Source organism: Macaca thibetana, chromosome 12 (assembly GCF_024542745.1).
Source record: "Macaca thibetana thibetana isolate TM-01 chromosome 12, ASM2454274v1, whole genome shotgun sequence".
Lineage (NCBI taxonomy): Eukaryota > Metazoa > Chordata > Mammalia > Primates > Cercopithecidae > Macaca > Macaca thibetana.
Window position 1 is genome coordinate 13,493,319 of NC_065589.1, and position 14,750 is coordinate 13,508,068.

At 40.2% G+C, this 14,750-nt stretch overlaps 1 protein-coding gene across 2 annotated transcripts in view; it reads left to right on the forward strand.

The window, feature by feature from the left end:
• Nucleotides 1-14,750, forward strand: part of PID1 (phosphotyrosine interaction domain containing 1) — a 253,410-nt gene that overhangs the window by 114,699 nt on the left and 123,961 nt on the right. For both annotated transcript variants that reach the window (XM_050751158.1, XM_050751157.1), the window contains exon 2: nucleotides 4,162-4,308. In XM_050751158.1, the coding sequence (XP_050607115.1) occupies nucleotides 4,162-4,308 (147 nt within the window). The remainder of the gene's footprint in view (nucleotides 1-4,161; nucleotides 4,309-14,750) is intronic.

Here is a 14,750-nt window from a genome sequence, read left to right on the forward strand (position 1 = left end):
ATTAGGTCCCATTTGTCAATTTTGGCTTTTGTTGCCATTGCTTTTGGTGTTTTAGACATGAAGTCCTTGCCCATGCCTATGTCCTGAATGGTATTACCTAGGTTTTCTTCTAGGATTTTTATGGTTTTAGGTCTAACATTTAAGTCTCTAATCCAACTTGAATTAATTTTCCTATAAGGAGTAAGGAAAGGATCCAGTTTCAGCTTTCTACTTATGGCTAGCCAATTTTCCCAGCACCATTTATTACATAGGGAATCCTTTCCCCATTTCTTGTTTTTGTCAGGTTTGTCAAAGATCAGATGGCTGTAGATGTGTGGTATTATTTCTGAGGGTTCTGTTCTGTTCCATTGGTCTATATCTCTGTTTTGGTGCCAGTACCTTGCTGTTTTGGATACTGTAGCCTTGTAGTATAGTTTGGAGTCAGGTAGCGTGATGCCTCCAGCTTTGTTCTTTTGGCTGAGGATTGTCTTGGCAATGTGGGGTCTTTTTTGGTCCCATATGAACTTTAAAGCAGTTTTTTCCAATTCTGTGAAGAAAGTCATTGGTATCTTAATGGGGATGGCATTGAATCTATAAATTACCTTGGGCAGTATGGCCATTTTCACAATATTGATTCTTCCTATTCATGAGCATGGTATGTTCTTCCATTTGTTTATGTCCTCTTTTATTTCACTGAGCAGTGGTTTGTAGTTCTCCTTGAAGAGTTCCTTTACATCCCTTGTAAGTTGGATTCCTAAGTATTTTATTCTCTTTGAAGCTATTGTGAATGGGAGTTCATTCGTGATTTGGCTCTCTGTTTATCTGTTCCTGGTGTATAAGAAAGCTTGTGATTTTTGCACATTAATTTTGTATCCTGAGACTTTGCTGAAGTTGCTTATCAGCTGAAGGAGATTTGGGGCTGAGACAATGGGGTTTTCTAAATATACAATCATGTCATCTGCAAACAGGGACAATTTGACTTCTTCTTTTCCTAACTGAATACCCTTGATTTTTTTCTCTTGCCTGATTGCCCTCGCCAGAACTTCCAACACTATGTTGAATAGGAGTGTTGAGAGAGGGCATTCCTGTCTTGTGCCACTTTTCAAAGGGAATGCTTCCAGTTTTTGCCCATTCAGTATGATATTGGCTGTGGGTTTGTCATAAATAGCTCTTATTATTTTGAGATATGTTCCATCAATACCGAATTTATTGAGAGTTTTCAGCATGAAGGGCTGTTGAATTTTGTCAAAGGCCTTTTCTGCATCTATTGAGATAATCATGTCGTTTTTGTCTTTGATTCTGTTTATATGCTGGATTACATTTATTGATTTGCGTATGTTGAACCAGCCTTGCATTCCAGGGATGAAGCCCACTTGATCATGGTGGATAAGCTTTTTGATGTGCTGCTGGATTCAGTTTGCCAGTATTTCATTGAGGATTTTTGCATCAATGTTCATCAAGGATATTGGTCTAAAATTCTCTTTTTTTGTTGTAGCTCTGTCAGGCTTTGGTATCAGGATGATGTTGGCCTCGTAAAATGAGTTAGGGAGGATTCCCTCTTTTCCTATTGATTGGAATAGTTTCAGAAGGAATGGTACCAACTCCTCCTTGTACCTCTGGTAGAATTCAGCTGTGAATCCATCTGGTCCTGGACTTTTTTTGGTTGGTAGGCTATTAATTATTGCCTCAATTTCAGAGCCTGCTATTAGTCTATTCAGGGATTCAAGTTCTTCCTGGTTTAGTCTTGGGAGAGTGTAAGTGTCCAGGAAATTATTCATTTCTTCTAGGCTTTCTAGTTTATTTGCGTAGAGGTGTTTATAGTATTCTCTGATGGTAGTTTGTATTTCTGTGGGGTGGGTGGTGATATCCCCTTTATCATTTTTTATTGTGTCTATTTGATTCTTATCTGTTTTCTTCTTTATTAGTCTTGCTCGCGGTCTATCAATTTTGTTGATCTTTTCAAAAAACCAACTCCTGGATTCATTGATTTTCTGGAGGGTTTTTTGTGTCTCCATCTCCTTCAATTCTGCTCTGATCTTAGTTATTTCTTGCCTTCTGCTAGCTTTTGAATATGTTTGCTCTTGCTTCTCTAGTTCTTTTAATTGTGGTGTTAGGGTGTCAATTTTAGATCTTTTCTGCTGAGTTCTAGTTTGATTGCACTGTGGTCTTTCCCTCACCACTTTGCCTTCATCTTACGGATGAGTAAGGAAGGACTGAAAGGAAAACGAACTGTGTCTGCCCCACCTTTCCCTTTCCTTCTGTGTCATCATTTCAGCATAGGTGGTTGCCTTGTAGAGGGAAATAATACAAGCGGGAAGGATGTAATAGGATTCCGTGATCATTCCTGTTTCTTAGAACAAGGCTAATTTCTTTCTGAACTTGAAGCAAGTTCTGGTTCCAAGGCATGGCCTCTTGGGGCTGTGCATGCCCCTGCTTCTTTAAGTCATAGGCTTAAATACTTACCTTGTACTCACTTTGACTCTTGCTAAATTCCTACATGTCATGAGTTCAACAGAATTCTGTCTTTATGGGGCATGACTAATGCTCTGTGAAGGTTGGTGATAAGGATGGGGGATGCACACACTGTATGTTTCTTATCCACTCACATCTGTGCCCCATTGTCCCATCAGACTTCCCTTACAGAACAGAAGTTCAAAATAAAATTATTAAGACTTTCTATATTTTTCTTTTTCTTTCTTTTTTTTTTTTTTTTGAGATGGAGTCTTGCTCTTATCGCCTAGGCTGGAGTGCAGTGGTGCGGCCTCAGCTTACTGCAACCTCCACCTCCCAGGTTCAAGTGACTCTCCTGCTATAGCTTCCCAGGTCACTGGGATTACAGGTACCCGCCATCACGCCTGGCTACTTTTGTATTTTTAGTAGAGACGGAGTTTCACCATGTTGGCCAGACTGGTCTTGAACTCCTAACCTCACGTCATCCCCTTTCCTTGGCCTCCCACTTTCAAGATGGAGACATTAAGCCAAAGGCATTCAACTAAGCATGGAGTCCTTCTGAGTGTGAGGTCCTACTAAGCACAGGCTGCAGGCACATGGAGCCAGGCATGTGTCTGTGTTGGTGTGTGTATATGTATGCTGACTGCTTTATATTTTGATGAGGAAGGGCTGTCTCATGAGGTGACATTTGATCAGAGACCTCAAGGAGGCGAGGAAGCAAGACTTGCAGATACCTAGTACAGGAGCAACATGATCGGGGTCCTAAGGCACAGGTGTCTTTGGCTTATTCTCAAAATAGTAAGGAGGACACTGTGCCTGGACCCCTACTTGAGAGGATGGGGATGGGGGATGAAATCAGAGAGGCAGTAGGTCCCTGAATCATGTGTGATCTCAAAGGCCAAGGTAAGAACTTGGAATTTTTCCATGAGGAGATGGGAAGACATAGGAGGGTTTGAGCAGAGGTGGCATGGCACAGTTAGGTTTTAGAAGGATCTCTCTGGTGACCGTATAGCAAATCTCTGTATAGGGACAAAGTGGGAAGTGATGGGAACAGTTTGGATGTCATTATCATAGACCAAGAAAAGGTGGTCTTAGACTGGGTGGTATGGATAGCAGTAATTGAATCTGGTTGGATTCTGAGCGTCTTTCACAACAAGAGCCAACAGAAGTTGCATATGAAATGAATATTTACCTAGGGTCCTGGCCTGAGACAGCAGATAAAAATGGTCTAGTGTAAAGTAGTGAATTTCCTAAGATTCTACAGCATGAATGAGCTTGGGAAGGCAGAGAACAGAAGTCTTGTGTACTTTTTCATCTGTTATCCTTCCACAATGTCTTGACTTTTCCCAAAATAACCCCTGTAACATCCGCTTCCAAACATCTTGTGTAGCTGAAGCTACATGGATTCCATTGCCACAATTTCATCTGTATACAGTACCTTGGAAGAGCTTCTCAGAACATAATGTCCTGGGTGAGGTGACTTTACCACTAGGTCAAGTTTCTGTGGACTCTGCTTAGGAATTGACTGTCTCCACAGTTTCATTTGAATGACGTCCTGAGGTCCTGAGAAGACACAGTTCCCCCTCCTCTGTTTTACTAAGTATCTCTTCACTTCCTGTAATAGAACGGAGTCAATAAAACAAACAAGTTGCTATTGGGTTTAATGTACAATTGCAGGACATATAAGTCTAAGTGATTAAACTACATGTGGCTTATTTGTCTTCTTTTCAGCACTTTCAGACCATGCTGAAGTCTAAATTGAATGTCCTAACACTGAAAAAGGAACCTCTCCCAGCGGTCATCTTCCATGAACCAGAGGCCATTGAGCTGTGCACGACCACACCGCTGATGAAGACAAGGACTCACAGTGGCTGCAAGGTATGGGGCATGTGGCCAGCATGGGTTCTCTTGGTGAGAGAGCCTCAAGGATGTGTGGGCTTGAGACTTGTGTTTCACAATGGTAATCATTTTTAAGAATGAAAACATAAAATGACCAAAAAATAAACTCACAAATGATGGTAGACTGAATTCATATCCTGTTTTATTTTTCTTAATGACATAACACTACCACTTTTGGACACCCGTTAAAGACCTGGGTTTTAGTATGTGTGAATAAAATTGTATTCTCTCTGTGATTTCTGTAGCTCTGTGGAACTTTGGAGTTCACAAGGAAAGTTTTGTTCTTAATGATAATTCTTCCCTTTGTTCTTTCAATCTGAATAAAACATATCTTAAAGAATGGGGAAAAAAACACAAAAAATCAAGTTTTCTAACAGTTATACTCTCCAAATCCTTTAGGGATAATGTTGCATTTTTGCTTTGCTTCAGTTCTCAAAATTTATACTAATATTCATGGCTCAGAATCCAGAAAAAGCATTTTTCATTTATGCAAACTTTAATGCCAACATGGAAACAAAACTAGAATATAATTTTGGTTCTCACATAATATTCTCTTTTGCTTGAGTTGATGAATATAGTAATCAATTTAGAGATCACAAAGAATATATTTTATCATCAGAAATTTCTTTTGAGTAGTGGAAATAAAATAAGGGATAAGGAAAATGCATTTATATATGGATTTCTTTCATAACTTTGTAGATACACTCCTTTCTTTGTTGCTTTCCTTATTGCTTTCGAGATACACTCCTTTTCCTTATTACTTAGTGTTAAGGAATCAGTTCTCACATAGCTGTGGTCAGGTTGGCATCTACGGCAATCTTGGGTGATGGTGGTATGCACAAAACCTCACCCACATTCATTCATTCCACACATATTCATTGGGTGCTCACTGTCTGACCGGCACAGAGTCACAGTGTGGGCAAAACCCACCAGCATCTTTGTGGGATTTAACTGCTAGCTGGGGGGGCATGGGAGGAGAAAATCGAGGTAAACAAGCATGATTAACGAGAGATCCAATTTGTGAAGAACTTGCAGGAGAATCTTTCAGGCAAAAGAATAGGGCACACTAATTCTATGAGGTGGGTGGTCTTGGTATATTTGGGAACAGCAGGGAATGGGCCAGTATACCTGAGAAATTGAGAAAGTCATGATGAGTGGTGGCGCTGGGTGGGGAAAGAGTCTTGTGGTCATGGTGAGTTTAGATTTCATTCTAATTACGATGAGGGGTGGAATCATCGGTGGGATAAGGGAAGTGAGCTATGTGACTCATTTTGAAGTGATCTTAAATGGTAATTCTGATAAGGTGACTTTCCAACTTCCCAGGAGCTATTGTCAGTGGCTCTGCCTTAACAGGAGAGAGCGAATCAACAGAACTGGCATTAGGTCCATTGCATTTAATGCTTTTGGTGAATTGGTGATAGAAGGGAATTATAAAAGTACTCATTAAATTTGAAAGTGATCTGAGATCAAATTCGTTATACATTCTTCAGAAGATTTATTAATGCTATTTTGATTTCTGTTCCTATGAGAGAAGATGGTGCCTCAAAGCAAGATGAAATCAGTAGGGACAAGTATGTGGAGGAGAATTAAGTGTAATAAAGCCTATAAAGTACATTTAAAATGGGAAGAGCAAAAACTACACAGTTTTAAAATAAAAATACCTAGCAATCTGACAATCTAATTTATATATTAAATAAATGTGTGTGTGTTTGTGAGAGAAAAATATTTGCTAGAATAAAAACCATCATTTTTCTGAAAAGGATTATAGGGTTCATGTCTCATGGACTAATTTTTTCTGTGTACTGCCTTAGGTTGTGCTCATTTATTTTACTTTTAAAAGGACGTTGAAAAAAAAATAGTAGGAATTCAGAAGAGTGTGCCAAAGAGGGCAAGGGTTGCTTGTGCTGGCCTCGGTATGTGTGGCTAGCTAGACAAAGGAAATAGGCAATGATTTCATTTGGACACCAGGAAGAACTTCTGCATTCAAGGAGAAAAACACATTCCACTCGACTATAAAAAATTTATGGACTCTCCATCCCTAGAAACCTTGAAGAGGTGATTCCAGGCATAGATAATCATAACCCTGGAGTCAGGCATCTGGGCCAACACCTCTTGAGGGCTTTTCCAACATTATTGTTCTATCTGAAGGAAGAACCTGCAACGTGTAATTCTCCAAATTGTAGACTATCAACAGAATACACTTAAGTTTTAACTGGAAATGTACTGGTGTTTTATTCTTTAATTCTCAAGGACAGTGTCACTTTTGTGTTCTGAGTTTTGTTAAAAAAAATTATCTGTTTGAACCTTGAAATTTTGGTTTAAAATCCTTTTAGATCTTCCCCAATTTTTTCTGATCATCTTCAAGAACAAAGTCCAGTGTTTCCTCTCTGATTCTTGCAAGTAACTTAGCTCACAAAATGCCAGCTGCAGAAGGAACGCTCTCTCGGGCTCACGCCTCCCGGGATAATGAACACAATGTAGCCCAGGCCCAGCTGCAGGGCCAGCTCATGGGACCCTCGGCCTTCACACAGTAGTTGCTCTTTTTCCCTAATAGCTCTTATAACTTTAGGTTTGGGGAAGGAAAGAGGTAGGAGGAAGCAAAGGAAAGGGGAGTTGAAAATGGGTTATGGCGAGCACCATTGAGACCCTAGCTCATCTCAGATTTCCCATTTTCCACTGATCTGTATTCTCCGTGGGTGCTGACGGGAGTGCCTTGCTAGGCTATTCATGTTTCGGGCAGCTGGGTCTTTGTGTGTTCTCCTCTATTGCAGCCACTTTTTTTTTTTTTTTTTTTTTTTTTTTTTTTTCCTGGAGTAGAGTTATTTAACTGTACAACCCACTGCAGTGCATTAGGACTCTTGTTGGAGCTGTTTGGAGTATCAGACGCTGTGTGTGATTTTGCTGCAGCAATCCTGGCTTGTCACACCTTTCTCCTCCTATCTAGCAAGATGGAATCCTAGGTGGCTTCAGCTTGTTAGCAAACATTTATTGAATTCATAGTCATTGAAAGCCTACTGTGTACATGGTATTGTGGAAAAAGGAATAAAAATAGGTATTGTGGGGGATGCAATGTATAACCAAATAGAAGGAATAAGACAAGTGCCCAAATAAATAAATCACAAGTACTTCTGAAACTTGTGTGAGTATCAGAATCCCCTGGCAAGCAAACTCCTGTACCTTCTTCCCGGAGATTTTGACTCAGATGCTCGGCTTAGTGGTGAGGAACTCCTAGGAGCCTGCACTTTCAATTATAACATGTAATTTACATGAAGGCGAACCATGTTTGGAGGTTGAAGTTCTGAGCTGCAGAGTCATGTGACAAGAGCAATGTAAGTGACATGAAAAAACACGTAACCTGGAGGTGGGGAGTAGGATGGAAAATGGGATTTGGTGGATTTGCTATCGCAGTCCAGAAAGCTGGCTTCTAAGGAAGAACTGGGCTCTGGAATTACTGGATCAGATGTCAGCACTGTGTGTGCCGCCTTATCCTCCAGCGGGAGCTGCCCTCCTTTGCATTGAGACTTGCAGCTCCATTCACTGAAGTTCTCAAAGCCTTCACAAAATACTGATAATAATGATGACCATAGTAATAAAAAATCGAAATAGAAGTCTTAATAATACAGAACTGACACTAAAGAACACGTGTGGATTAATGCATTAAGTGGTCATCTATGTACTTTTCATGGCATAGAGCCATTTCATCCTCATGGCAACCCAACGGTGTAAGTGCCAGGTGTAGCCCCGTTTCACAGATGAACTAGTTGAGGCAGAGAGAAGTTCATCTCAGTGTCCCAGCGTCCCTCGTTAGTAACTAGCAGAGCCCGGATTTGAGCTGCAGCATTCTGACTCCACAGCCTGTGCTCCCCCCACCGGATTCCACTGCCACTGAGTGGGTTCCGTGTCTGTCCACAGGTGTCTCTCAAAACAGGCGAGCCAGTTGTGTCATGGGATTTTGAGCAACCTGTTTCTTTTCTGCAGGGCTGCTTTTGCACCTTTCATAGGTCAATATCAGGATCTCATGGACATTATAAAAAAATTTAAAAAAGAATTTAAGGGCTAGTTGATTTGGCAGGTGAGTTGTTACACACTCCTTAGTGGATTCTGAGTTTCGTGCCTACCAACCCATCCTGCTGTCTTTCTTCCAAATGTCCAAGGCTGGAGGATTTACCTTGTTTAATTGGATTGGAATTTTATCTTTTCTTACAGAAACCAGAAAGCATAAGGAAAATACTAAAAATATCATGTAATTTTACCCAGATATACCACACAGATTCTCACATTTAGTTTTCTTAAGAAAAAGGCAATCTACAATGAAAAGTCATATGCCTTGTAAAAATTATATGTGTAGATATATAACCAACGCAAAATGCCCACTGAGTTCCTATATGGCCGTGTGGATGCTGTACAATACCCATTCCACAGTGCTTATACTGTTAAAGCAAAATAGCAGCAATGTTGTCACAAACAAACTGATGCATAATTGGGGATTTAGCACATAACATATGTCTTTTATTTAAAATGTTTTATAAAGTTTGTGATTGCTGCTAATTTCTGAGCATGAGAATTTCTCTGAGTTGCAAAAGGGAAGTAACCCAGGAGAGAAATACCAAGGGGAGGTGTGTGTGTAGGAACAGGAAAAGCAAGATCATTAGCAGTTGTTGACATGGGTCTCCTGTTTGGGACTGAATCTGTCTGCCTTGATTGGGAGAGTCCCTGGCTGTCTTTCCACTACATCCTTTTCATCTGGCTGGTGGGGCCAGTGTCTGAGGTCAGCCCTGAGGGTTGGCTTCAGGGGGAGGCTTCTCTTGGCCCCTGAGGCAACCTTGGATGTCAGTGGTGAGCAGGCTGATTTAGCATGGTCTCTTTTCTTTTCTTCTTTTCTTTTCTTTCCTTTTCTTTTCTTTTCCTTCCTTTTCTTCTCTTCTCTTTTCTTTCTTTTCTTTACTTCTTTCTTTCTATCTCTCTCTCTTCTTTTTTTTTTTGAGTCTCTGTTTGCCAGGCTGGAGTGCACTGCTGTGGTCTCAGCTCACTGCAATCTTTCCACCTCCCAGGTTCTTCTGCCTCAGCCTCCTGAGTAGCTTAAATTGGAGGCATCTGCCACCAGGGCCGGCTAATTTTTGTATTTTTAGTAGGAGTTTTCACCTTGTTGGCCAGGCTGGTCTTGCACTCCTGACCTCAAGTGATCCACCCGCCTTGGCCTCCCAAAGTGCTGAGATTATAGACATGAGCCACCACCCAGCCAGAATGAGATATTTCTTTGTGCTCCCCTTCCTTTCTGTTCCCTCCCATCTTAGGCTGAGGGCATCCATGTCTTGATTCTGTAGCCTATCCAGCAGTGCTTGTTCCTTTGTCCTTTACCTAGTGTCCCACCAGCCCCTCACCTAGGCCTGTGCTCACCATGTGCTTGGCCCTATGTACCCAAATCTTGCCTCCTCCTGAGTGAGGCACTTGGCCTGGCTTGATGTGAAGCCCCACCTAACGGCACTACTGGTATCTTCCCATTTGTGAGGGTAACTGTCGAACAAACTAGTTTCCAGGAAGGAGTTAATGATCTGTAAACCATAACAATTTTTATATTGCCTTTTTTGAGATTCCGTGCATTCAGGTATAACAGTAGTAGTCCCTTAGCTCTCAGGAAGGAAGAGATTGATTACAGTTTCATGGAACGGAGAGGAGATGTTTCTGAGCTGAAGGCTTTGCAGGTAACCCTCAAATACTACCATGGAGTGCTTGTGTAAAATGGCCAGTCTGAGAAGTGAATTCCAGTAATCCAACTTATCTCATGATATGGACTCTTGATTTGAATGTAGGTGTATTTGAAATTAGCATCACGTGTATCTGATTTCTACACCTAAATCTTTGGGTTCCGTTGATCAATTACGTATTTAACTTGAAATAAAGTCATGTTTTCTCATTTTTTCTCATTTTAGACAAAGGGCCATTTTTTACTCCTTAACGCAAATGAAAATGTTGGTTTTATAGTGTGACCATCCTCATCACATGCGTCTCTATAGCTCTTTCTTGGATTTTGGGCATTTATTGAATCCTATTATGCCAATTATACAGACTTTGTTTTTGCAAGGTAAGTTTCTGACTTCAATGTCAAGACAGAATACATGTATATATAATATATGAATATATTATATATATATATGATTAGATTCAAGCCTGTGGTTTCCATTGATTATTTTAATCTAAATTCAGAGTGATTGATATTTATTTTCTCTTTATACTTTCTTACATTTTCCTGTAAACAAATCAAAACATTCACTTCTGCTTGTCTCCTCAAATGCAGGAAGCTAAAGTTTGTATGAGCTAACCTTTGTTGTTTCAGAGACAAGCTTTTATTTTTCTGCAATTTTTACCCTTTGTAGACTTGTAAAAATTTTTTCCTCTCTCCCTCCCTTCCTTCTTCTGTCCCTCCTTTCCTCCCTCCCTCCCTTTTCCCCTCCCTCCCTTCCTCCCTTTTTTCCTTTCTCCCCTTTTTTCCTCCTTCTCTCTCTCCCTTCCTCCTTCTTTTCTACTTTCTTTCTACATCCACAAGAATTTATTGCACATTGTCAGGATTGTTCACTCGCATACAGACATCTATCTGCCTCTGATACTTAAGGACCAAGGAGCCAGCAGAATCAATGGAAAATGAAGCTTTTGAAAACTGGAGGAATCTCCCTGTCCCCAGCAGGCACTTAAGCCACCTTCAGCCTTGCCCCTCCCTCTCCACCCTGTCCAGTGCCCATTCTCCTAACCTCCTTGTTCCAGTCTCAGAGGAGTCAGGGGAGAAAGTGGAGATGGCTTCAGGGTTAACTGAAGCCTCCATCTATTGTTTGAGTGTTGATCTTTAAATATATGTTCAAATACAGACTCCTTATGCGACTGCTAGTGTACCTAGAGGTTTTAATGTAAACTTCTTGGCCACAGGTCCAAACTTAGAACTTTGAATTCTATACTTTGGTTTTTCCACTGACAGCCGTGGTGGCTTCGGTAAAGCTCTTTATCCTCTGTGACCTCACTTTTGTTATTTGTTGACTAAAGTCTTTTCATACTAGGAATTAAAACTTCTCAGCTGATACAGGTGTTTGGAGAGAAGATTGTAACTTTACCTGATTTCTCTGGTTTGCCACATAGAATTGACCCTCCCTTAACGCTTGTTGAGTTGGATGACAGACTTGTTTACGGGGTCACTCTTAAGATTGGTGGGTGCAGTGAGCTGTTGTCCCATGGAGGGATTCTCTGGAGATCCTTATTTCCAGGTGCCCCATACTGTGAGGGCCATAGCTGTAAATCCTTGTCCTTTTACTTTAGAGAGTCAGATTTGACATTAAAGCCTAACTTTTGGGCAAATGGCAAAGATTATAATTTTCTTACTAACAAAATTAGTCTACTTCTTGATTTTAAAAACTCCTGGGATTATAAGTTATGCTGCTATAAAGATACATGCGCACATATGCTTATTGCGGCACTATTCACAATAGCAAAGACTTGGAATCAACCCAAATGTCCATCAGTGACAGAATGGATTAAGAAAATGTGGCACATATACAACACAGAATACTATGCAGCCATAAAAAAGGATGAGTTCGTGTCCTTTGTAGGGACATGGATGCAGCTGGACACCATCATTCTCAGCAAACTATCACAAGAACAGAAAACCAAATACCGCATGTTCTCACTCATAGGTGGGAATTGAACAATGAGATCACTTGGACACAGGAAGGGGATCATCACACACTGGGTCCTATTGTGGGGTGGGGGGAGAAAGGAGGGATAGCATTAGGAGATACACCTAATGTAAATGACGAATTAATGGGTGCAGCACACCAAGATGGCACATGTATACATATGTAACAAACCTGCACATTGTACACATGTACCCTAGAACTTAAAGTATTAAAAAAAAAAACCTCCTGGGAGATCAGCAAAGATTCATTAGTGAAATAAATGGGAAAACTGTCTAAGTGTTTAAATGTGTGAAAAAGATAATATGCAATTTTTGTTCAGCAATACTATGAAAAATGTGCAGTCATTAAAAATTTTGTTGTAGAAATTATATTGGCATGGAAAATATTTATAATGTATTAAGTATATAAAAAGTCGATTATAACATGTTATTAGTATCCATTTTTATACAATAATGTAAAATAAAATAATTATATGTCAACATTCATAATAGAATGCTGGACATATATACTAAAATATGAACAGAAGTAATCTCTGGATAATAAAACTGGGGAAAAACTTCTGATTTTCCTACTTTTTTGCTTATTTGCATTATCTAAATTTTTAACACTGAAGAAAACATGTATTTGGATGTTTTAAGTTTGTCTGGAAAGTTTATAGGAAACTCCATTCTAAATGGAACATTTTGGAAAAAAGCTCCAAGTCAGTGACTTAGACATTTGTTTCTTCTCTGTGCCCAAATCAGAATTTCATAAGTTTCAGGGAAAGTGACGTTTTTCCATTTAACGTGTGATTTGTCTGGTGTCAGACTTGTCTCATGTGCTCAGCATAGTAATTGTAAAGCTACTCAAACACATTTGAAAGAATGACATACTGGTTTGCTGAAGGCTCCTTCCTGGCAAAATTAGTGGCTTAAAACAACAGAAGTTCACTCTCTCATAGAGCTAGAGGCTGGAGGCCACAATGAGCATCATGGGATGGAAATCCAGGTGTCAGCAGGGTCCTGCTCCTGGAGGCTCTAGGGAGACAATCCATTCTTTGCCTCCTGCAGTTTAGGAGGCTGCAGGCATTCCTTGGCTTGTGGGTACATCACGGCAATCTCTGCATGGTGGTCATGTTACCTTCTCTTCTGTCTATCAAACCTCCCTCTGCTTTCCTTTCTTTTTTTTTTTTTTTTTTTTTTTTTTTTTTTTTTTTTTTTTGAGACGGAGTCTCGCTCTGTTGCCCAGGCTGGAGTGCAGTGGCGCGATCTCGGCTCACTGCAAGCTCCGCCTCCCGGGTTCACGCCATTCTCCTGCCTCAGCCTCCCGAGTAGCTGGGACTACAGGCGCCCACAACCGCGCCCGGCTAATTTTTTGTATTTTTAGTAGAGACGGGGTTTCACCATGGTCTCGATCTCCTGACCTTGTGATCCGCCCGCCTCGGCCTCCCAAAGTGCTAGGATTACAGGCGTGAGCCATAAGGACACTTGTGAATGGACTTAGTGCCCGTTGGAAAATCCAGTTATCTATCTATCTTAGGATCCTTCATTTTATCAAATCTGCAGAAAGACTTTTTCTTTGTAAGGTAGCGTTTATAGGTTCCAGGAGTTAGGGTGTAATGTCTTTGGGTGGCCATTATTCACCCTACTACAGATGGTTCTCTTATAATTGGGGAATTGTAAAAATGTAAAAATTGTCACACACACACACACACAATGTTCATAGTTCATCTTTGTTTCTTTTTAATTTTACTTTAAGTTCTGGGATACATGTGCAGAACGTGCAGGTTTGTTATATAGGTATACATGTGCCATGGTGGTTTGCTGCACCTATCAACCTGTCATCTAGGTTTTAAGCCCTGCATGCATCAGGTATTTGTCCTAATGATCTCCCTCCCCTTGCCCCTGACCCCCCGACAGGCCCTGGGGTGTGTTGTTCCCCTCCCTGTGTCCATGTGTTCTCACCGTTCAACTCCCACTTATGAGTGAGAACATGTGGTGTTTGGTTTTCTGTTTGCAGCACTATTTACAATAGCCAAGACTCGGAACCAATCCAAATGCCCATCAGTGATAGATTGGATAAAGAAAATGTGGCACATACACACCATGGAATACTATGCAGCCATAAAAAAAGAATGAGTTCATGTCCTTTGCAGGGACATGGATGAAGCTGGAAGCCATCATTCTTAGTTCATCAGTTTTTTAGGTTATGTTTATTTTTTCTTAAGCCTAAGAAAATTATTTTCTTGGAATTCAGAAAGCTACTAAAAAATTGAAAAATAAAGAAATTTGCTCTGTAAAGTTAGCATCTTACTCATGTGAGCCAAATTCATTTTTTAATCACAATTTCTGAAACAGAAGAGATACCTTAACATTTTATATAGAATATAGGTTTTTGCACAAAACCTGTGTTTTTTTGTTAACCTGTTCTACACAGGTTTTGTACTACAAATGTGAACATTTGTAGTTTGTTATCTTCCAATATAGTGGGCACATCAAACACTGTTTGTAAAAGATTCACGGTACTGTCACAGGGACAGTGAATAGATACTTTTCTCCTCATTTTGAGTAAAGCTTTGAGCAGAAGTTTGAAAATGATGTGGGAAATATGAGTATAATATGCCTGTCTGAGAGAAGTACCTTGTTATGCAGTTATTCTCCCCTTATGATTTCCTGTTTAGAGAGTTTGTCTTTGAAATAATTTGTTGGTTTAGTTCTGAAAATTTAGTTTAATTATTATCTGAATTTAGGGTTTGTTTATTTA